At 37.5% G+C, this 23,997-nt stretch overlaps 1 protein-coding gene across 2 annotated transcripts in view; it reads left to right on the top strand.

The window, feature by feature from the left end:
* The window catches only part of SOAT1 (sterol O-acyltransferase 1), a 43,656-nt gene that overhangs the window by 3,735 nt on the left and 15,924 nt on the right, over positions 1-23,997 (top strand). The window contains exons 1-4 of one of the 2 annotated variants that reach the window (XM_036442253.2): positions 6,886-7,014; positions 7,914-8,036; positions 15,753-15,811; positions 23,725-23,873. In XM_036442253.2, coding sequence (XP_036298146.1) covers positions 7,922-8,036; positions 15,753-15,811; positions 23,725-23,873 — 323 coding nt within the window. In that variant the 5' untranslated portion in view covers positions 6,886-7,014; positions 7,914-7,921. Of the gene's footprint in view, positions 1-6,885; positions 7,015-7,913; positions 8,037-15,752; positions 15,812-23,724; positions 23,874-23,997 lie in introns of those variants that run through there. The other variant, XM_036442252.2, reaches the window with a different exon arrangement.

Below are 23,997 nucleotides of genomic sequence, written 5' to 3'. Positions count from 1 at the left end.
AGTCCCAGATTTCCATCTTCATTCTCAACTTGTGTTTTCATCTGCCTGTTGGTCATCATCACTTGGCTGACCCACACCCACATCATATTAAACTTGTCTATTCCTTTCTCTTCCAAAGTTGCTGAGTTAGAAAACGCACTTGGGATCTGTATTTACAACTGCCTTCTGGATATAGCCATCTGACTATCTCATAGATCTTCAGATTAATGTTTGTAAATTTACCTCCCTTATCTCTTCATTTGTTCACTTAGTAAACTCATGTCATTTGATCCTTACATCATTTTTTGTGTGAGCTCTGTTCTCCCTGTCCATATCTCCTTTCATAGCACAGCTGTCATATTGTCACCTGAGTTATCTTACTAAACGACAAATGATCAGCTTCTTGTTTGTGTGCTAAGTTCCAGACTGCTTGGAATGGCCTCTTACAGCCCTGTGACTTTTATTGTTGCCCTTCTGCTTTCTCTGTGCTCAGCTTTATTCCTTCTCTTCCTTTAAGATTTAAACTAAATTGCACTTTCTTCAGAAAACCTTTTCTAATCGCCCTAAGATCAATTGGCCACCAGGCTGAACTGCCTTCATACTATATGATATCTCAACTACTGTTCTGTAACGCCATGAGGTGTTATAATTACATTTTAATGACTTTTGCCCGCTGGATTTTCACTTCTGGAGGGTAACAGACTATTGTGGTAATCTGTGTATCCTAGGGCTTGGCACATACCTCAATAAAATGTTTGAAATAATGTTTTTAGGCAAATTGCCTTGCCTTCTGTACTTAAACTGTCACAGCCTTTTAAAGATTGTCTAGGTCATTAAAAACATGAACACAGTCTGTACTTGTTCATGTTTTTCATAGTGTGCTCTCTTTCCATCCTATTTGATGCCTGGCAAACTTCTATTTTCTTCTTTTGAACTCTGGCTCTAATGCTATTGATACTTCCTCCAGACTTCCTAAGTAGTTATCCCTTCTCTTGACACATTGTGTGTGTGTGTGTGTGTGTGTGTGTGTGTGTGTGTGTGTACACAATGTAATGGGGTAGACCTCTGTTATTACATGTTCATCTAACATCATTGTAGAAAGAGGTGCTTAATATACATGAATTTTATTTTCAGATAATTGATTGGCACATACCTTTTAAATGTCAGAACTTAAGAAAGATTTTTAGTCTAAATTGCCTTGCCTTCTATTTTTAAACTACCATAGCCTTTTAAAGATGTGCCAAGGTCACTAAAGCATGAGCTTCAGCGAAGGTCTGCTTTGATACAATGACGTATGAGGGAATGCTTAGGAAACATAACTCCTTTGATCACACAAAAAACAAAACATAAAACTTCTACTTGTTCTCTCTCTCTTTTTTTTTTAATGTTGAGTCATACTTTTAAAGTTTTCTTTCTTTACTGTCATTTATAATTTTGCTTCTTGGCAGTCACTACTTTTTTGGTTTTTTTTTGTTTGAAAATGGGGACAGGATTTTGTTACAAAATGTATGGTTATTGTTAGCAGTAAAGAAGATAATGTACACAAAGTTCTTATCAGAGAGAGAAGAAAATAGTAAGTACCCATTAAGAGAACTTACTAACAATTCTGATCATGTTTATTCTAATTATTTGAATTGTTTCAGGCGAACAGGTGCTCAAGTTTGAGAGATTTCCAATGGAGTAAGGGTATGGCATTTGCCAGCAAATTGTTTTTCAGAGTCTCTTAGTAACCTAAGGTTAGAATTGGGTCCTGCATGGCAAATGTTGATGAATAGCCTTAAGTTCTAGAACAGATCATTTTTATATATATCCTTACAACTTAAATCCCAAACTAGGTAAATATCCTCATTGACCTACTTATATAACATCCTTATATTTATCATTTAATATTAATGGGTAAAGTTAGAAAGAAAAGGGAACATCAATTCCAGCTGTTATACTATCCTATTAATGATTGTATCATGAACATGTGAAGCACAATTGTTTTATTTTCTTAATGTATGTGGAAATGCTAGGCACCCATTTATTCATTCAACAAATGAGTAGATGTATTCCAGGTGTAGTTCTAGATACTTAGGTAAAATGGTGAACTAGACAAAATTCTACTTTTCATGGGGATGATAGTCTTGTGGGGTAGATGGATAATAAGTGCTATAATGTATTGGGTAATAAGTGCTTTGAAGAAAAAGCAAGGTAACGAATAAGAGTAACAGAGTGTAAGAGTGTTTATTTTAGTTGATGGGGCATTGGAGCAGAGAACTTGAATGAAGTGAAGGAGAAAGCCTCGAGGATTAGCTGTGGGAATGAGCTTGGCTTGCTCAAGAAATAGCGAAAGGCCAAAGTAACTAGAGTAGAGCAAGTGAAAGAATTATAGTAGCAGGTTGAGCGTGCTGGAGGGAGAGGGTAAGAGGTAAGTGGCAGATCACGGAGGAGTTACTAGACAATGATGAGGACTTACAACAACATCCAATGTTTGAAGGATTTGGAGCAGGGAGTGACTTGCTCTGACATCTTTAAAAAGGATTTCCTTGGGTGTTAACGTTAAAAAATAGTACAGAAGGGAGAAATTGGTGAGAGGTTACTATAGTGAGAGATGACAGTGGCTTAGACTGTAGTGAAGGTGGTAGACATGGCGAGTTAGATTAGAATTGGGTTTATATTTTGAAGGCAGAGTAAATTGGACTTGCTGTTGGATTGGATAAGGGAGATGAAAGAATCAAGGATCACTTCCTACCATAGTTTGTTTGTTTTTGATCCAGGCAATGATTAACTGTTAGTCCCATTAACTGAGATGGGGAAGGCAGTAAGAAGAATGGAATTGGAGAGAACATTAGTAATTCAGTTTTGATCATGTTGTGCAATGCCTATGAGACATCTACTTAAAGTAGGCCTTTGGTTATGAGCCTAGAGCTCAGAGAAATGTGGGCTGGTTTGAAAAGGGAATTAAAGAATTTGTGTGATGGTATCAGAGTAAGTGAACTGGTAGTGTTCAGAGGGTTAGATGCTGGAAATCCAAATAGTTATTGATGACAGCAAGTTCTAGGAGAAGGTGTAACAGACAAAGGAACAGCTTGTTGGAGACAAAAAGAGGTCGATATTGAAAGACAGGGTATTGGATGACTCTGTGTACATGGTGATGAAGTGTGGAAGAATTAGTGAGGAGATGGGGAGTGAGTGAGGTGTTCACTTCCTCAGTGAATGAGAGGACTGATCAGGAAGACAGGGCAGATATCAGTTGTGATAATCCGGCTGACCTGGGGAGGAGAGAGGTGACCTGGAGATAATAGGACACCAGGAGGAGAACTCCCCTCCCAGGTGTTGTGTTAAGGTGTTGCGTTAATGGGAGGGCAAGAAAACACTATGGAACACCCCACATAGGATCAGTGTTCCATGTTAGCACTTAGAAACCATGTAGCATTTATTACAGTTTGAATTATGGACTTTGCAACAGCTCAAGTTGTTTGCCTAGCTACTGTCCAGATTGGTTTGCTCTGTGTGTTACGTTAAAAAATAGTACAGAAGGAAGAAATCACCATTTCATTCCGCTCTATTTTAGATGAGGGGTCAAAAGGTCTCTTTCTCCCCCTCACCTGGATGAATGCAGTGTCTGCTCACTGGCCCTTTGCTTGCACTCTTGACCTCATTGTGGTCTGCTCTCCATACAGAGGTCAAAATGATCCATCTTTCTAGAGAAGGAACAATTGAGCTGAGCATTACTATAATTTGCATCTATTTTTATTTTATTTATTTATTTATTTATTTTTGCTGTAACAGCTATACACTGTTAGCTGACACGCATGGCAGGAGGAACTCAGTTTAGACATCATCTTATAATTTTACCATCTACGTGATGTAAGGATTTGGTCAGAATTGAGGCGAGGCGAGCCATTTTAAGTAATAGTTATCCTTCCTAAATCTGTATGTATAACAATAATAAAATGTTAATATTACCTTGAAAACCACATGATGTTTGAGCTGCACTTGAGGAATTAGGTAATTCTAGCACTTTATTTGCCCTCATTTAGTACGTCATAAAGCAAACAAGTAGAATTTGAGGAATAACATGGCTTAATGTTTGTGTCATTTAGCAGACAGGAGGTACGTGTGTAAATATCAGATCACCTAATTCTTTACACTTGGTTGTTAATAAAATGTTGGCACTTTAGTGCATATTATCATACTTTTTTATGATGATACACTGCAGCAGCATTTATATTAATTTTCTAGATGAAGAAACAGATTGAGAGAGTTTGGAAGGTTTACCCAAGAACATAATGAGAAGATGGAGCAAAGACATAAACTACTGTATTCTGTTACCAAATCCTGTGCTTTTCCACTTACAGATCTCACTTCCTGCTAATAGAGGAATTTGAGGCCTGCGGCATTGGTTTAGGCTCTGATAAAAAGGTTTTGTTATGAAGTTAGGATTTTCTTCCTTTGCTCACTTCTAAAATAAGTAGGTGGAATTATGGCATTGTGATGGTGCAAACTTAGGACTGCTGTTTTAGCTTTAGGTGAGGCTGATGGTTCCTAATTTCATGACAAAGGTCTTTTTCTACAGGGTATCCAAGCTTAACTTTTTTTTGGTCTATCAGACATCATTTATTTGTCAAACTTGGTTTTGTGTTTTTTTCACCTCTTAATCGGTGCTTTTAATCAGCATGAGAACTGATTTCTCACTGAATTGATAGACTCAGCCAAAAGCAAAGTGACATTATTTTTTTTAGCCTGTATTGTTTGTTTTATGTGACAGATTATAATTTTTTTCATTACTGAAATAGTTAGTTTTTGCATACCTTTAAGAGTCCCAGGGACCCCCTCTCCCCCAATTAAGAGCAGTTGATGTGTAAAGGTGTTAACAGTAAAGATGATGCTTACTGGCTTCCTCCTAGCATATATTTTTCTCTTGATTCTCTCAGAGCATTGTATCCTTTTACTTAGGATAACCCATTTACAGGATAATGGGTTGTGGTATTAACTGATATATCCACTTTCTGTATAATGCATGCCTGCCATGCTGCAGGGACTCCCCACTAGATTTTGGGGATTCAACGTGTAAATACCACGTAATCCCTGTCTTTGAAGAGCTTATGCTAGTGTAAGAGGGAGACAGCATTGCTCTCTGAGTGTAGTAAGTATTATAGTAAGATGTTAGTCACAGTGGGAGCGCCGAGGAATGTGAGATGACTGGTGGTGGTCAGAGGATCCTTAGCAGAGGACCCGGGGTCTGGTGATTACAGGATAGGCTGTGGAATCCGGTAGTTCTGGTTTTGAATCCCAGTTGTGCTATTAGAGAATCATATGATTTAGGGCAAGTTAAATCACTTCCTTAACAATATTTTTCTCATCTGTAAAATGAGGATAATACCTACTTTCTAACTTTGTAAAGACCTGATAAGAAAATGGAGAGGACTCAGCAGTACATGGTAGCTGCTCACTAAGTCAAAGCTGCAGTGGTTACCATTGCTGTTCCTGCTGCTGTGGTTGTGACTCTTACTTTGAAGGGTGAGTAGGGTTAGCTAGATAAAGAAAGGCAGAGGAGAATGGGCTTTCTAGAGACAGGAAAGAGGGTAATAGAAGACATGGTGCCCAAAGACATTTGAGGAATAAGGTAATAATAGTAACTACTTTTAAGATTATATTGAAACTAAAATACGTCATACATGTATAATAAAGCATATAAGCACTCAAAAGTAGAGTCAGTTTTTAATCCACTTTTCTCCCTGTGTAGTTCCTTTTTTAAATATCTGGGTTCTTTTTGCATTTCTCAATCTCTATTGTTTCCTTCCCTGGTTTATTTTCTACTTCTTGATGTGTTACCTCAAGATGTGTAGGACATCTTTCAAAGTTTAATTGTCTGCTCTCACTTCTCTGATCTTTTCTGTTGGAGAGCTAGAAGCTCTCCTGGCTTCCTCTGTCACTGTCACACAAATGCCTTTCAGCTGAGTCAGTTGCGCTTACCTCTTTCTTAGATTCCTCTCAATTAGATCTAATTGGTCTCCTAAAATTTCTACTTGACACATTCATCTACCCTTCCAAAATTGTTTCATTTGTTCAATTTCAGAAAATATTGGAAGGGAACTGATCTACATTTGTCAGATTTTTACTTTGTCAAGCAGTGATATTTAAGAAAAAATTCAAACTCCCATGTACTACATTTCATACAGAAAAGAACAATTTAACCTAAAAGTTTAGAAAGATGTTAATCTTAGAATTAAAAAATATGTAGCTGTAAATCTAATGTGGTGAGTACTTCATTGTTTTTTTCTTTTTGCTTCAGATGAATGAAAATGTAATATATAATAAACACTGCTTTGGAGTAAGCCTTATTCTGTCTTGACATCGATCTGTCCAAAATTTGACTTTGATCGTATTTTTTTCAGTGCTTAAAATGGCTCACCACTGCCTAACAGAAAAGGAAAAAAAATTCCTCATTTCTTTACACTTTGATTCCAGCTCTCTTTTCTAGTCTTTCCTCTTGTCATATTTCTCTTTTGTCAACTTAAAATTGAAATAGTGTTGTTTGAATTGGACTTGGATTCAAATATGACCCTGTCATTATCTGTGTGGTCTCCACAGGTTACTGTAATGAGAAGGAGGAAAGCAGCCCTTGGCACTTGGGAGCTGCACGGGGGCTGCCAGCTAGGCCTCGGTGATGCTGCAAGATAGCCCGGTGCTTAAAGCTAGTTCTGGGTACTCCGTTGAAAACAGTTTCACTGACCGTCAGCATCAGAAAAGGCATTCTGTGCCACGATGGGTCAAGACAAAAACAAGTCCATGCCATCATCATGTCTGAACACAAACAAAACTTGATCATTGTCCAAGTCACAACATTTCCAGCATCCCTCCCTAGAGTAACATTAGGGTTTCTGCTTTATCAAGTCCAGCTTTTTATCTTCCTTCTAGGGAGCCTTCCCATGGAGATTTCTTGGGAAACCCAGTCATAGCATTGTCTTGGCTTTCATCCAAGCAACAGTGAACCTCTGCTTATTTATATTCTCACCCAAAATCACCTAGCCAAGTTCCAAATCCTAAGTAAGTCAGTTCTAATGCTCCCGTACTGAGTCACCCCACTGTTTCCCTTGGTGTGTGTTCCCAATAAACCCATGTTGTGCAACTGGTGTGGGGGTGGAAGGTATTGACAATAACTACTTTGAGCCTTACTTTTAAAAAATTATTTGAAGTAGCATTTTAAAAAATATATTTTATTGGTTTTTTTAAGAGAGAGAAAGGGAGAGAGATAGAGAGTTAGAAACATTGATGAGAGAGAAACATCCATCAGCTGCCTCCTGCACACTCCCTACTGGGTATGTGCCCACAACCAAGGTACATGCCCTTGACCGGAATCGAACCTGGGACCCTTGAGTCCGCAGGCCCGATGCTCTATCCACTGAGCTAAACCAGTTAGGGTGAGTCTTATTTTTTTTCTCACATGGAAACTAGGAGTAACACCATCCGTTTTGCAGAGTTGTTATGAAGATTAGATGGGAAAACAGAAAGCACATAGCAGAGTCCTTGCGCTTTGTAGATACTCCACAAAAACTTGTTTCTTGTCCTCTTGTAATGTGGACTGTTGGGATCTCTTGAACAGGGCTCCTTTCTTACCCCTGAGAGCCCTGTTCTCCTTCAAGATACCTTCTATTCCATGAAACCTTTACATGATTTTTTACACACTTATGCCTTGTCCAATTAAAATGTTCTTTAAGAATGAGGGCTATGTTTAAATAAGAGCCATTGAAACTAGTCAGTTACTTTAACGGGGCTAATTTCTTCACACTTGTTATAGTATCTTATACTCAGAAAATGCTTAAAAATGATCAAAGTAAAACGGAAGGGAGAGAATATATCATTCTTTTACCGCTATATATCGTGATATTGTGAAATTTGCCTAAACCAGATACTTGGTTCAAAACTGTTTGCATCTTCTTTCCTAGATAACACCATGGTGGGCGAGGAGATGTCTCTAAGAAAACGGCTGTCAAAGTCCAGTGACGGTCCTGAAGAAAAGGAAGACCAGGGAAACCCTGCAAAGCAGGCCCCAGAAACACCTAGTAATGGTGAGGCTTTTCATTTGTTTTTGAGGTGAATTAATGAAAGAGAGCAGATTTGTGTTCTAGAGCACTGAGCCATCTCTTTAGCTCTCTTTATTATACATGGATTTGCTGGCAGGCACTGCAAAGATGTAGAAGGGAAAACTCTACTGAGAATGTAAAGAAACACCAATTTAATTGTTGGTCACAGTCACCTTAGATACTACCGGTGACATGGCACATCTCATAGAGGTGAGCTTTACTGATATAAATGGAGTTTGCAATGTATACTCTAATGTAGGATTTATATTACATAGTGTTTTATGTAATGAATACATTAGAAAACAAGCTCTTAATTTCCAGTGACTATTTTTTGGGTATCTACCGTGTTTTAGACACCATTCATCCATTTATTCATTTCTTCAACCACCTAACCTACCAATAATGATTGGTGCCCTGCTAGGTGCTTGAGGCTTACAGTAGTGATCAGTCCTCATGGAGCTCTGAGTTAAATGAATAAGTAACCCTCCATCTGCAATGAACATAATTGGATTATTATGAATAAGTACTAGTGATTACTCTCTGAACAGATGTAATGAGTCTGAAAGTAATAACCAGGATAACTAACCTAGTTCACTACCGGGCTATACATCTTAGGAGAGGTAGAGAGATTAGGAAGTTTTATTCTTATATTCAAGTCTGTTTAGCACATGAATACAAAGATAAGTATGACATAATACTTATTAAGGTCAAGGTTTATACTTAAGATGGATAGCTCCAACTGATGTCATTTATTGCATCAGGGTATTTGTTTTTGCAATGACATTTGTATAGGTTTCATTTCAACAAGGATTTGAAAGTCTGAGGCTTGTTTGGTTAACAAATAGAAGTGAAACTTTGAGACAAGTTCTCTGGCATCATGAACTTCTTAAATAAAGAAACATTCATTTGCTTTTCCCAGTTAAATTTAATTGTAAGTATGAGCAGCTGGATCCCCAAAATGTTTCAGCTTACATTTGCATAATGAACTTTATTGATTGCTGTATTTTTAATTAGCTACTTATGAAATATTTGTATTGCATATGGGCTAGCTTTAGTGTGATAGAAAATTGAGCCATTCCACTTTCATAATTTAGGGACTGGGTGATCATCCATTAGGGACTGGGTGATCATCCATTTTATTTGTCTTAGATACAGAAAAATTACTTTTTATTGAAACTTTATGTCCCAATATAAAAATGTGTTTAAATTACTCTAATTTTTACATATTTCAGTACTCTCAATTGTTAGTTAATATTTTCAGTACTCTCCATTGTTTACTTAATATTAAGTTTTAATTATTCCAGGTTTTAGTATATTAAAAATTAAATTTTTAGCTTACTAGTAAATTAAGTATGACCTCCTTCTTGGTTTAATGTTAAGTAATGCTTATCTGAAATTAAGATTGTGTTTCTCTAGTTATTTAAATATTTGGTCACTTTGGGGAATAAGCAGGTAGGTAAAAATGTGGTCTTTGAGTTTTAAGGACTTAAAAGACACCATGCTATGCCACTCCATGGGGCCTACCAACCAATACCCAGAACATCTGCACTATCCAGTAGCTTATTAGAAACATCCCAGCTCACATTTACTGAATAAAATTTCATTTTAATAACATTTCCAGACAATTCATATGCATAAAGTTAGAGACATGCATCTTACTGGCAGTTTTCAATTGGGGTATTTATTAAAGTCTGGGCCTTTCAGAGAAACAAAACCGATCGGATATATGTAGATACATAGACAGATTTATTGTGAGAGATTGCCTCAGATGGAAGCTGAGCAGTCCCACAATCTTCTGTCTACATCAGGGGATCCAGTGCTGTAGGTCTAGTCTAAACGTTAAGTTCGAAAAGTTCTGAGAATCAAAGAAACAGGAGCAGCATTGTCCCAGGGCAAGTCAAGCAAGAAGAGCCTACGTGTCCTTCCTTTGCCTTTTATTCTGTTCAAGCTCTCCAGCATTGGAGAGGGTATTCTTCATTAAGTCCACTGATTCAACTGCTTCTCTCTTCTGGAAACACCCAGACATAATGTTTTACCAGCTCTCTGGGCTTCCCTTAGCCCAGTCAAATTGACATACAAAGTTAACCATCCACTTGCTTCTCCACAGCTTTGCTCCCTTCTGCAGCATTTGGCTTCTTTCTATGCTGTTTTCAGTCTTTGCTCTGGCCTGGATATGCAAATTAAACACTATCTTGGTTGGGTTAATTTGCATACTTGCCCTGATTGGCTGGTGGGCATAGCAAAGTTGTGGTCAATTTGCATGTTTCTCTTTTATTAGGTAGGATAACAACCATTAACAGGTATATTGTATGCCAGGTACCATTTTAAGTGTTTTACAAGCGTTAACTCAGTTAATATACTATAATTCTATTCAAGTTCAGTGTTTTTTTTGTGTGTGTGTATATTTGAACATAAAGGACATATTTTATAACATACTAGAGGCCTGGTGCATGAAATTTATGCATGGGGGTGGGAGTATGTGTCCCTCAGCCCAGCCTGCACCCTCTCCAATCTGGGATCCTTCTCAAAATCCAGGACTGCTGGCTTCCAACCGTTCACCTGACTGCCTGTCTGATTGCCACTAAACACTTCTGCCTGCTAGTCTGATTACCCCTAACCACTCCCCTGCCAACCTGATTGACACCTAACTGTTCCCCTGCTGGCCCGATTGCCCCTAACTGCCCTCCCCTGCCAGCCTGGTCACCTCTAACTGCTCTTCCCTGCTGGCCTGGGCGCCCTCCCCCCCCCAACTGTCCTCCCCTACAGGTCTAGTCCCCTTCAACTGCCCTCCCCTGCTGGCCTGATCACCCACAACTGCCCTTTCCTGCCGGCCATCTTGTGGTGGCCATCTTGTGTCCATATGGGGCAGCCATCTTTAGGGGTGGCTATCTTATGTGTTGAAGTGATGGTCAATTTGCATATTATTCTTTTATTAGATAGGATTTTTTATGTCTATCAGCATTTTGTAATATATTTTGAAAATCCATTGGCACAAAAATGAAAAAAAAAATCAGTTATTTTGTAATCTTGCCCCTTTATCCATTATATGCATCTAATCATAAAACTGACCAGTCAACATTGAGCCTTTATCTACTGAATAGGTTGAGGGTACATTCCCTCCCACCCCCTTAGGATAAAGGCAAAAGCATGTTTGTTTTAGCAAAAGTAGGTATGCTAAAGTCCAATTGACTGTGATTTTTTCCTTGGATACATTCCAAGAAAATTGTTTTTAGGTCAAAGGGAATGTATATTATATGATTATTTTGGTAGAGATTGCCAAATATGTCCTCTGGAAATATTGCACTCACAGTGGCAATATGGGAGTACCTGTTACTTCAAACTTTTTTCAGTCAGGGATGATGTAATCTTTTGAGTAAATTATGTGGTATTCTGAGAGATGAAAAATTTTACTAACTGGAAAAATGCTACTGCCTACATAGTGGATGACTTATAGCCTGTCAGTGCTTAGATTTCCTCTTGCAGAACAAAGCAGGGCAAATGTGAAGGCACCGTTTACAATATATAACACTTGATTCACTCAGGTGTTATTTTATCTCCTCATTGATGGTGCTGCAGCTCTCTGTCCCAGATCCTTAGGTAGCTTTACAGTTCTCTGCTATATACTACATAATAAATCAACTAAGAATTAAAGTCTACATGAGATAAATTTTTTTACATGAAATCTCTTAATATTTCTACCAGACATTCTCTCTTTGAATTTAAAAATGGGATCATATGATGTTATAAAAGTTTAATGATAATAAGGCTAATTCTCTTATTGCATATACAGGGTTGGCAAAAGTAGATGTACAGTTATTTGTATGGAAAGAGACACACAGGTTATGATTATTGCAGTAGTTTTATTAACTCTATTTTGCATATTCATAACTGTAAACCTAGTTTTGTTCAGCTATGTGTGGGTAACGCACACAGTTGATACAGGTGTGTGATAAAAGAAAAATAAACCAAAGTTAACTTTGATTGAGTAATATAGTTTCTGGATTTATTTTGATTACAGTGTAGAAATCTGTTTTTAGTTTTGAAAAAGTTATAAACCAATTGTGATTGGTATTTCCATTTATTGCTTTTGTAGATTATTCATATTACCCATTTAAAATCTCATTCTATTGTCCTCATGCTAAATACTGGGGCTATTTTCTCTTCATAATCCTAATTCAAAAAATGCAAGATATTTTGGTTTCCTTAAAAATTTGCTGAAATATGCTAATACATTTTTAAGTTTTAAAGTAATATATACTATTTTAAAAAATGCAAGCATCATAGAAAGTCATTAAGTAATAATTCTCCTTAATTAGTCATCTTTTGTTTCTTTTCCTATATGTGGCATTGTGTTTGGAATATTTTCTGCAATTTGCTTATTCTAAACTTAGTAATTCTTAGACATCTTTTTATTCAGGATGTGATATAAGTGTAATTCTTTTAAAAGTATCTGTGTAGTATTTCTGTTGCACAAATGCTTGGTAATTTATTTAACTTATTTCTATGGATGGGCATTTAAATTATTTCCAAGGTTTCAGTATTATAATAGTGCTGTATAGAAGATCTTTGAAACAGTATTATTGCTTACTTGTGCTAGTGTACTAGTACTTGTAGGATACATTCTTAAAAGTGAAATTGCTGAGTCAAAGAGTGTTTGCATTTAAAATTAAGATGTTTCTTAATTTACTTTTTAAAATGTTATACCAGTTTATATTCTCATCTATATTGTTGCCCCATATTCTATATCTTGTTTCCAGTCACAATCCTGATATGCCAAGGTTTGGTCTTTTTTAAAACTTGCAATTTGATGGGAACAAAACACATAGCATAAGTTTGTTCTCATAAAAATAAGTGAGGTAGAGAACTTTTAAAATATACTTATTGACTATGTATTTCTTTCTTTAAAAGCTCTGATCATGTCCTTTGCCCATTTTTGTACCCTATCTGGTGACTATTATTTTTTCTTTCTTTTTTTTAAGAGCTCTTTCTTTATTAAGGAAATTAATCCTCTGATTATTATATATTTTGAATATTTTTTAACTTGCTCTATGATTTTTTTACTTTTCTTATGGTGTGCCTTGCCACATTTAGTTTTTATGTAATCATGTATTTTATTGCTTTTAGATTTCTTGTCATGTAAGAAAGACAAATTTTTTACTTAGTGCTTTTCGGATTCAAATATTTGGTCCATTTGAAATTTATTTTTAATAATAAGTGTTAGAGATCTCTAATATAGTTTTTCAAAATGACTAGCTAAATTGTTTCAATGTTATCTATTAACTCTTCTTTTCTGTATGAATATTTGTATACTGACTCTTGTTTCTAGTTCCGAATCCATTTATTTATGGTCATGCAGACATGTGATTAGTTGAGATTTTGAGATCAGTGGAGCAATAAAAGGTGATAGACTATAATTATTTTTTCTCCCTTTTTTTTTTTTTTTTTTAAAGATAATATCTTTCAAGGAATAGTTCTAAATCCAATAGTTCTTTATCTGGACATAAAAGTACTTTCCACATGACTCTTGGATTACTCATATTTTTGGAAGGCTAGGCAAGGCCGGGATGACCTTCTTCTAAGGAAGCAATTTTCAACATTTTTCATAGCACAGCACAAATTAAGTAATTACTATTACTTAATTAGATAAGATTCTGCAGCACACTAAAAATATATTTTTTGCTAATCTGACAAAAAAAATGGATGTAATTTTTATTCATTCATACTAGATGATTACTGTTGTGCTGGCTGTTGTCATTTTTTTTTTTTTTAATTTAAAAATTTAAGGGAAAAGAGGTCAGTACCTCTGATTAAATAGACAGGAATTGAATGTTTTAAAAATTCAATACCTGCAGCACACTTTAAAAATCGCTGTTCTAAAGTATACTTATTGAGAGTTTTTAAGAAAATGATTAGGATTTTAAAATGAGTTTGAACTTCTAGCCAGTAAAAATCTGTTAGTGCCTATGCACTAGCTAATTCTGTACTTGTACAAGGAGAAAAAAAAGAATATATTTGCTAAAATAACTGAGACAAAGAAGTGGATATTAGTCACTGCTTAGTACTCTTGAGTCATCTTTCGGAATTTAGTCACTATAGGCCTTGATTGTTTTTATTTTTAACTTTTTTATGATGCACAATGCATGACTAGGGCACAGAAGACCCCTAGTTTTACTTCTTTGTTCAGTTATTTACTGGCCATGTGACTTGTGGTCAAGTTGTTTAATTTTTTTGATTCTTAGTTTCTTCATATTTAAAAATAGATATGAAACCAATTTTTCTTGCTTATCTACTGGGTTGTTACAAAGAATAAATGAGATGGTGCATGATAAATAGTTCATAAATATTGGCATTTGTAACAGGTTTAATGAGGATGAAGATTTAGAAATTTGGGCTCCATAGTAACCCCTGAAAGAGAAGAGTTGCAGAAATAGGTTGGGAATGAATAGCTAGTGAGAAAGTGAAGATGGGAAGTGTAAACCACTTTGCTAGTGTTATCAGAGAATTGCAGGGTTGGAATTTCTTTGTTGCTAGTGAGAGTAGGGTTCTTGGGATGCTGCTGGAATAAGAATTTCCAGAGGTCCCCTCGGAAGGATGAGATGTGGTAGAAAGCTTTATTTGTATGGATTTATATTCCTCGGTTTCTAAAGTCCCAGTTTCTTTGAACCAGTCCTGGAAAAAATGCGGGGCAGCTGGGGATCCAGCAGAGCTGAAAGCAAAGCCATTCTATTATTTCTTCAAGAATTATTAAAAAATGTTTAACGAGAGCTTATTTAATATATGCATATGTACATTATTAATTTCAGAGAGGAAGGGAGAGGGAGAGAGAGAGAAGCATCAATATTGAGATAGAGAATCATTGATCAGCTGCCTTCGTGCCCTGACTGGAAATCAATCTGTGACGTACTGGTTCATAGGTTGATGCTCAATCACTGAGCCATGCTAACTGGGTAATACTTGTGTGTTTTTTATTATGGCCATCCTAGTGCATAGGAAATGAAATTTCATTGTGGTTTTGATTTGCATTTCCCTGATGACCAGTGATGTTGAACATTTTTTCAAGTGGTATTGGCCGTTTCTATATCTTTCTTGGAAAAATGTCTGATCAGATACATTGCCTATGTTTAAATTGGATTATTTGTCTTTATATTTGACTTGTAAGTATTCTTTAATATTGTGGCTGCAAGATCCTGATTATATTTGCAACCCCTTCCCCCACCCACCCATTCTGCAGCTTGTCTTTTTATTTTCTTCATAGTGCCCTGAATTTTGCAGGAAAAAAAAAAAAATTTTGCTTTTTTAAATATTAAAGTCCAATTTATCTATTATTTTAAATGTTGTTTGGGTATTTTATTAGTCACAGTTGCAGAATCCACTCAGAGAATCTAATTTCCCATGCAGTCAGAATTGTATATTATTGCATTATATGAATAATATATAGTTGTAATTACTGTGTATACATATAGTTTTGTTTTTTCTACTTAGTATTTTTATGTAGAAAATTTTTATGTATAGATTTCCTTCTGTTTTTATTGCTCGTGCTTCATTTTCAAGAGCTGTCATGTTTTGTGGCAGTACTGTAGTTTACATAGTCATCCTTTCTGTTTGTTTGTTTTTCAACCTAATGATTTAAATAGTGCTGGTGGGGGAAAAAATTGTGCTGGTATTCATCAATTTAAAAGTTACTTTTTTTTTTTTCTTTAGGCCAGGTTGATGTAAAAGAGATAATTGCAAAGAAGAAACAGTTGACAGCAGAGGCAGAGGTAAGTAACTTCCTCTTCCAGAAACAAAAATGTAGAGTGTGCTCTGGCTGCTTTTGCTCAGTGGATAGAGCATCAGCCTGTGGGCTGAAGGGTCCTAGGTTCAATTCGCATCAAGGGCATTTGCCCAGGTTACGGGCTTGATCCCCAGTAGAGGACCTGTAGGAGCAGCCAATCAATGATTCTCTCTCATCATTGATGTTTCTATCTCACTTTCACTCTTCCTTCCTCTCTGAAAAAAAAAAAATATGGAGTGTCATTTTTATTTGGTTTTGTTTTGTTTTTTTTACAATAAGTAACATAAAAGGCTGTTCTGTGGAGTGTCATTTTTAATGATAAAGTCTTTAAAGAATTATTAACCTTCTCATCAGTTGATATTGTCCTTCTGTGGACAACCAGGAGGTCTGCTGCCTTGTCATCCTACGCAAGAACCAGTTTGCTCTTTTCCCTTCTGTCCCATCCGTCACTGTCATTTTTCGGACTTTGACCTGCAAAACTTAGTTTTAGTGAAGCATATTACAGTTGAATTTCTATATGAATGTCTGTGTAGGTACTTTGTGAAAGTAGCAAGGTTCATAGAAATCATAGGCTTCCAGTAAATGATCAATCTGAATCCAGAAGCAGATTCCCTGATAGTGATTAGGGAAAAGATCAACTAAAAAGCAACAACATGGAGCCATTTCACGCTGGGCAATCAGAATTGAGCAGTGCCCTCAGGGAATTCTGGAGAACAAAGAACAATTTTAAAAAATACTGTGTGTGCCTAAATGTAATTTGACTTCAAGGCAGCCTCTCTTTTTTCTGAGATTACTTTAAGAATTTACTGGGAGAGAAACCAAGATGGCGGCATAGGGCAGACACCTGAATGCAGCCTACCACAACAAATTTGAATTTAGAACTGAAAAACAGGGGAGGCGTTGCCCTGAAGCGCCAGACGGCTGGCTGAGAGGAGGCTCTGCCATCTGGGAAGGAGAGAGAAGGCACGCTGAACTTAAGGAATTGTGAAGGTACAGAGAACTGTGTGTGCGAAAAGGCGCTGGCTTAATCCCAGTGCGGAGAGGAAGGGCCGGACCAAGATTGCTGCTGGCTTACTCCCTGCATGCAGAGAGGGCAGGCCGGGCTGAGCTCGCTACTGGCTTACTCCTGGCGCGGAGAGGGCGAACAGCTAACGCGGCTGGCTTTCTTGTCCGAGAGGAAAACAGAATCAGCCTATTGCTCTGATAAACGGCCCCAGACAGGGAGAGGCCAGACTGTCAGGCAGTGGGCAGAGATCTCTTGGAGGTGTGTGAAGCCAGAGGCCATTACTGCGGGACTTGGGGAGGAGCCGAAGGGAAAACAAAGTTTGTCTGCACCAACCCGAGACTGCCCTACCTGTGGCTGAGCACAGAAGCTCTCCCAGAGGCTGGCTTTCTCTAAGGAGGGACTTGCAGGAATCCAAAGCTTGTCTGCGCCTTTACCAAAGAGGTGCGTGCGCGCCTGCAACCAATCTTCCAAAACTCTCCACGAACAGGACTTTTCTAAGGCGAGACTGACAGGGAACCAAAGATTGTCTGCGCCACCCCGAGACCCCGCCCTATTCAAGCAGAGTACGGAAATCCTCCTAGCTGAGACACTGCGGATCCTCACAGCCAATTGGCTTGGAGATCAACGTTTCCCAGTGATACCAACAATAAGCAAGGCTTAACAACAAGACTGCACACACAGCCCACAAAGGGCTACACCAAGACTGTCCACCACAGGTAACTGGGAAGGCTGTGCTACTGGGCTCTACCAGAACACCTAGCACACAAAGCTATTCCATCAAATCAGGGAAACAACTAAAATGCAGACAAGAAGAAGGACACAAAGGAAGGAGATGGAGGAAAAGAAAAGATTGGACATTGAGTTCAAAACTACAGTTATAAGGTTATTCAACAATATCCTAAAAAAGGCCGATAAAATAAATGAGACCTATGAGGATATGAAAAGGGAGCAACTAGAAATAATAAGGGATCAACAAGAAATGAAGAAAACATTGTCTGAAATAAAAAATATTATACAAAGTCCTAAAAACAGACTGGAAGATCGCAAGAATCAAGACAAAGATTTAGAACACAAAGAGCCAGAGGACACTCCTCTGCAGAAGGGAGAAGATAAGAGAATCCAGAAAGTTGAAGATAGTGTAAGAAACCTCTGGGACAATTTCAAGCGAACCAACATCAGAATTATGGGGATTCCAGAAGAGAGAGAGCAAGATACCGAAAGAGTACTAGAAGAAATAGTGACAGAAAACTTCCCCCACCTGGGGAAAGAAATAGACTTACAAGTCCAGGAAGCCCGCAGAACCCCAAACAAAAGGAATCCAAGGAGGACCACACCAAGACATAATTAAAATTCCAAGAGCAAAAGACAAAGAGAATATTAAAAGCAGCAAGAGAAAAGCAGGTAGTGACCTATAAAGGAGCACCCATAAGATTGTCAGCTGATTTCTCAACAGAAACCATGCAGGCCAGTCGGGAATGGCAAGAAATATTCAAGGTGATGAATAACAAGAACCTACAGCCAAAAATAATCTACCCAGCAAAGCTATCACTCAGAATCAAAGGACAGATAAAGAGCTTCACAAATAAAAAAAAGCTAAAAGAGTTCATCACCACCAAACCAGAATTATATGAATTGCTGAAGGAGGTTATTTAGGAAGAGGAAGAAGATAAAGATAAAAATTATGATCAACAAATACGTAGCTATCAACAAGTGAATCTAAAAACCAAGGGAATTTAAAAATCTGATGAACAATATTAACGGGTGAATATAATAGAATCAGAGGTATGGAAGGGGAGTGGACTGATGATTCTCAGGGAAAAGGGGAGTAGGGGTGCGGGAAGAGACTGAACAAAAACTGTGCACCTATGGATGAGGACAATGGGGGATGGGGAAAGGACAGAGGGTGGGGTGGGAACCTGGTGAAGGGGAGCAATTGAGTGGGGGAAGAGGATCACATTTGTAATAATCTGAACAATAAAGATTTATTAAAAAAAAAAAAAAGAATTTACTGGCCAACATGAATATCTAAATATCCAATGCTATAGATGAAATAGCCCTGTTCTTATTTATTAATTTAGTTACATGTGCATGCATGTACATATGCACTGATTTAGAATAACAAATTTAGAAATTTTTATTTTTTAGCATCATGTTTATATGGGGTTCTTGGACCCAGTTCTAACATAGGGGCGTAGGTTCCCTCCATACTAACAAGCACTTCTTGAATGCCAGCAAGGGTGTCTCAAGAATTCAACTAAATTCTGATACTGTCTTCCTGGAAATATATATCAAATTCTGCAGTCAAAGGACTCAGGCCCACCAGACTGCCCTCCCTTTCAGGTGCTGGAAGCTTGAGCTCAGGTTACTTGTGCTTCTGACATCTGGCTGTGGATTGGAAGTTCCAAACCTCTCCTGCAACTCAGAATGCCAGTTGCAAGTCCAGGTTGTCCCCTGTACTTCAGAGGCTATGAATCAGAGGTTCCCTGGGATGATAAATTTGCTAGAATGACATTACGGAGGGAACTCAGGAAAACCAGTTTAATACTAAATTACCAATTCATTACAAAAGATAAGGATCAACAGCCAGATGAAGAGATAAGGGGCGAGGTCCTGAACAAAGGATTATCTGTCCTTAGGGTGCTCGGGGCCTGGCCTGTGGAAGCATCCTGGTTCTGTAGCACGTAGGGCTCACAAGCTGGCTTCCTGAGTTTTTATGGAGGTAGTGATGGGACTGAAAGTTCCTAACCTCTCATCACAGGGCTGGTTCTCCTGGTAACCCAGTTGTCACTCATCTTTATTGGACAATTTCCCCCTAATCTCTAAAGTGAGAATATTGGACTAGCTGTCTCTAAGGTCCCCTTTAGCAATAACATTCTGTGTCATAATTGTGTAGCTAACTTAAATTTCAGCTCCTACTTCACTATTTCCTATTTACAACAGGAAAATAGTGAAGGGAAAGGGTAGTCTGTAGATCTTGTTGGGCAGCTCTTTCAACTCCACAGAACTAGACTTGTTAGATAAAATACGGTCTGCCTAATTAAATTTGAATTTCAGATAGACAACAAATAGTTTTCTAGTCATCATGCAATGTTCGAGACAGTCTGGAAAGGTTACTTGCTGTTTATCAAATTGAACTGGGTGTTCCTATATTTGTAGTTGCTAAAACTCACAACCTACAAAGAATCCTAAAAGTTTATATATGGACATAGAGGAGCTCATAGTAAGGAAAGCAGTGAAGAAGGTTGTCAAGTACTGAGCTTTTTAGTCTGAAGCGAAGAGGAATGAAAGAGGTTATGACATTAATGGGTTGAAACTAGTGGGTTCAACTGATTGAATCTCTGAAGACCACTTCTAGGTCTAAATACTGGTATAAAAAAGTTTTAAGTACTTATTAAAAAAAAAATATGGTGCTATTGAGGTTATGCAACATTGTGTAACCCTGAGCCATGACCTCGTGAAATCCTTAGAATTGTGTTGTAACAAAACTTGAAAGACCTTGGAACAGTTCAAGGAAGTTTAAATGATTAAGTCCCAACCAACTTATGTTAATAGATGAATTAGCTCTGTTTTAACATTGTGTTATTTCAGTTTTTCCTTTTGGTTGCAAAGAACAGTATATTACTTTGGCTTCAATTTAAGCATATTTGATATTAATGTATCTTGTAGAATCCTGGAAGAAGTTGGACATCCAGGCTTTGGAAAGGGAAATAATTTTAAGGCTATTAATTGAGGTATTCCTGAATTTCTCAGTTAGTGAGATTTCCAGTCACTCTCTCCAAGCTCAGAGTTTCAGATTTATGAGAGAGAGAATTGGATTTTGGCGAGAAGGGCAGGACCCATATAATATAGTAAGCCCTGGCCTGGATCCTGGGTGACTGTTCTCACCTTGAGCACAGGTTCCAGAGAAAAGCGAATATGTTGAGGAGGGTAAAGGAAGTGTCTTTACTCTCAGTATTTGTAGAACTTGTATTAACGTACACAATTTTATAGAGGAAATGTTAGTATAATATGAAAATTGAACAGATGAAAAATTACTTCCTCTTCCTACTTAAAAATACATATTTGTTGTAACATATTTCATTTGCTTCTTAAATAGCATTTCAAGTACTGTTGTTTTTCACATTGTTACCTCATGCTAGTGCCCAAACACTAAAAGAGCAAACTGTAATGAGTAAGACGCAGATGCCACGTCTGCAGATGAGGACTTCTCTTCATGGTTTGTCACTTGTTGAGGAACCTCTTCTAAAAATGTTTTGGATAGTGCCAGTCTATTTCTTTTATGAAATAATTGATTTTAGAGAGAGTGGGGAGGGGGGGGGGGGGAACATCAATGGGACCGAGAAATATCAATTGGTTGCCTCCTGTACATACCCCAACCAAGGATCAAACCCACAATCTAAGTATGTGCCCTGACCAGGAATTGAACCCACAACCTTTTTGGTGTACAGGATAATGCTCAAACGAACTGAGCCACCCACCCAGGGCCAGAGTATACATTTTTACTGTGTTTTTTTTTTTTTTTTTTCTCAACTTACTTAAAAAAATTTTTTTTCTTAAGCTTCTGTGTCTTTGAAAGGGTTATTTTTATTCATAAATGCCCCTGCTTTTTTCTCTTTTAAAGATCATTTCAAAATAACCTCTGTTTGGAACAACCCTTTTAGGAGAATTGTTTTTCTAAAATGCAAGTCTGAACATGTACATAACCATATGTTTAAAACATCGGTTTCCAGTTGCTCTTAGGATACATTGAAAATTTTTAAATGGCTTATGTGATGTAGTCTTTAGACCCTGTTTGTCTTTCATCTCTGGTCACTCGTGCGTGTGTGCCTTCACTGTGTGTTCCAACCAGAAGGCCTTTGCCTCAAAGTGGTGGTTCCCCCCATTCTGAGAATCCTAAGTTGTGCACTTCAGCTGCTTATTTTTAAAAAATGAGGTTTCTTTGAGCTCTAAAATACAGTGATTCTATTTAATAGATTACCTATGCACCTGCTTTTCTAGTTTCTAGTTAACTGCCTGTCTTTCATTGTCCTTTTGTCCATTTGTTGTGATGATGAGACAGTCCATGGGTTGGGTGGTATTAATATTAATAGAAGTGAGATTGGGGAGATAAAGTAGAAGCCTATTACTTCAGCCTCCTTTCCAAGTTACTGATATTGGACATTACTTAGATTTATTGTGATCACATTCTGAAGTTCTCATCGAAGCCAGTTCTATGCTACTGGAAGGCTCAGAAAAAGGCAGATGGGAGGGTTTCTTGTGCTGTGTTTTTCTGTGTTTCCTCTTTATTTTCACCAGTGCTATATTTGATAGATGAAAGGAGGAGGCTAAAGAAATTTAATGGTGTCACGGAAGCGTTCTTCCTTGTCTCCCTCTAGCAGCAGCTTCTGTCAACTGTAGTTCCTCAAAGAAGAAAGTCATTAAAATATGGTGGATTTAAATAGCTACCTTTTAATTGTAATAGCACGAAATGGCAGAATTGGCTTAACTGCAGTTTTTATTGTGCATTGTTTTGCTTCTGTCACCAGAGACTAGCTCTGACAAAGTGGGAAGGGGTTGGAGCTACACGTACATATAGAGTGATAACTATGTCAAGTACTGCTCTGTGCGCTTCTTCATGTTTGCATCTTGCTCACCACCATAGTTACTAAATAATAGAAGTAGTCTTTGTTATCCAGATCTGTTTGTCCTTGAGTTCAGATAGTGAGTTGGGATAACCAGGGAAACCCTTATTTATGGGATGACTGTAGAAGAAGAGAAGGGGAAAGTTCTAGAGTACGAGGGGAAAGGAGGGGAATAGGAAGAAAGAGGAAAGAAAAGTATACAATTGACAAGAAGGATGAGGATGAGGTTTTCTTACTATATGACTTGAAGTTTCACGTAGTTTGGAATGTATGCTAAAGGCTCATTTGTGGGCAACTAGTAAATAAGGCACAAGACCTTATGCCATAGGAGTTGACTACTCTATCCAACTTGAGTTGGATGGAATAGGACCTGATTTTAGCAGTTTGTACTGACACTTATAGAACATTCATTATGGTGTTTTTTTCATGCTGTGGTCTACTTAACCCAATACTTAAGCTGGGGAAAGACACTAGTTCCAAAGTATGAGGAAGCCTGCTGAAAGAAATAGCTTGCCTTTCTCAAGATTCCAGGCTTCTTTTTTACTGTTGAATAAACTATCAGTGGGCTGATGGCTATGAATAAAGAATAAAGTTGAGTAAAATATCAATAGACAGATTGATGTGAGTCAGGGGTTAAGTGTTAAGACTTTACACAGTTTAGACCCTCCTTCTACCATCCCCCCCAATCTTTCCTAATCTCACTTCTTATCATTTCTTTGCTTTAACTATGGAGTCCTGCTTCTTGCTATTTATGGAACATACCAAGGGTGTTCCTGCTTCAGGGCTTTTTACATTAAAAAATAAAATAGCCCTAGCAGGTTTGGCTCAGTGGATAGAGCGTCGGCCTTCTGACTGAAGAGACCCAGGTTTGATTCCAGTCAAGGGCATGTGTGGGGAGGTAGATGGGCAATGGGGGGATAAGGACACATATGTAATACCTTAATCAGTAAAGAAAAAAAAATAGACTATCATTTTTATAATTTCTGTTATTTTGTTTTTATTATTTATAGTTCATTTAGTAGATTACTTTGATATCTTGATTTAAGCTTAAAATAGTCTAAGTTTTTTTAAAGGCATAAATTATGTTTTTTTAGTAGCCATTTCTGAAACTATAGGTCAGCTATAGAAATCATTTTCCTGCTTTTATTCCTGTGAAGCCACTTAAAATGGATTTCTTTGATCCAGCTCTGTTTAAGAGAACACTTTAGAAAAATGTTCGTAACCCATAATCATGTATTCTAATGTTTTCCTTTATTTGTTTTAAAATTCTAGGAATTGAAGCCATATTTTATGAAGGAAGTTGGCACTCACTTTGATGATTTTGTGACCAATCTCATTGAAAAATCAGTATCATTAGACAGTGGCGGGAGTACTCTCACATCCTTTTCTGTTCTCGGAGGAGTGAACAACCATAGAGCTAAGTAAGTATGAGTATTGGATTATTCTGATGCAGACATCTGCTCTAGTGTAGCTCAGCGGTAAAAATGCCTGGATGCACAACCTGGCACCACTTTTCCTTAGCTGTGTGCTGCTCTAGACATATTG

This window comes from Pipistrellus kuhlii, unplaced genomic scaffold (assembly GCF_014108245.1).
Source record: "Pipistrellus kuhlii isolate mPipKuh1 unplaced genomic scaffold, mPipKuh1.p scaffold_m20_p_18, whole genome shotgun sequence".
Classification (NCBI taxonomy): Eukaryota; Metazoa; Chordata; class Mammalia; order Chiroptera; family Vespertilionidae; genus Pipistrellus; species Pipistrellus kuhlii.
The sequence above is the reverse complement of the archived record's forward strand: the minus strand, read 5'-3'. Positions and strand labels throughout refer to the sequence as shown.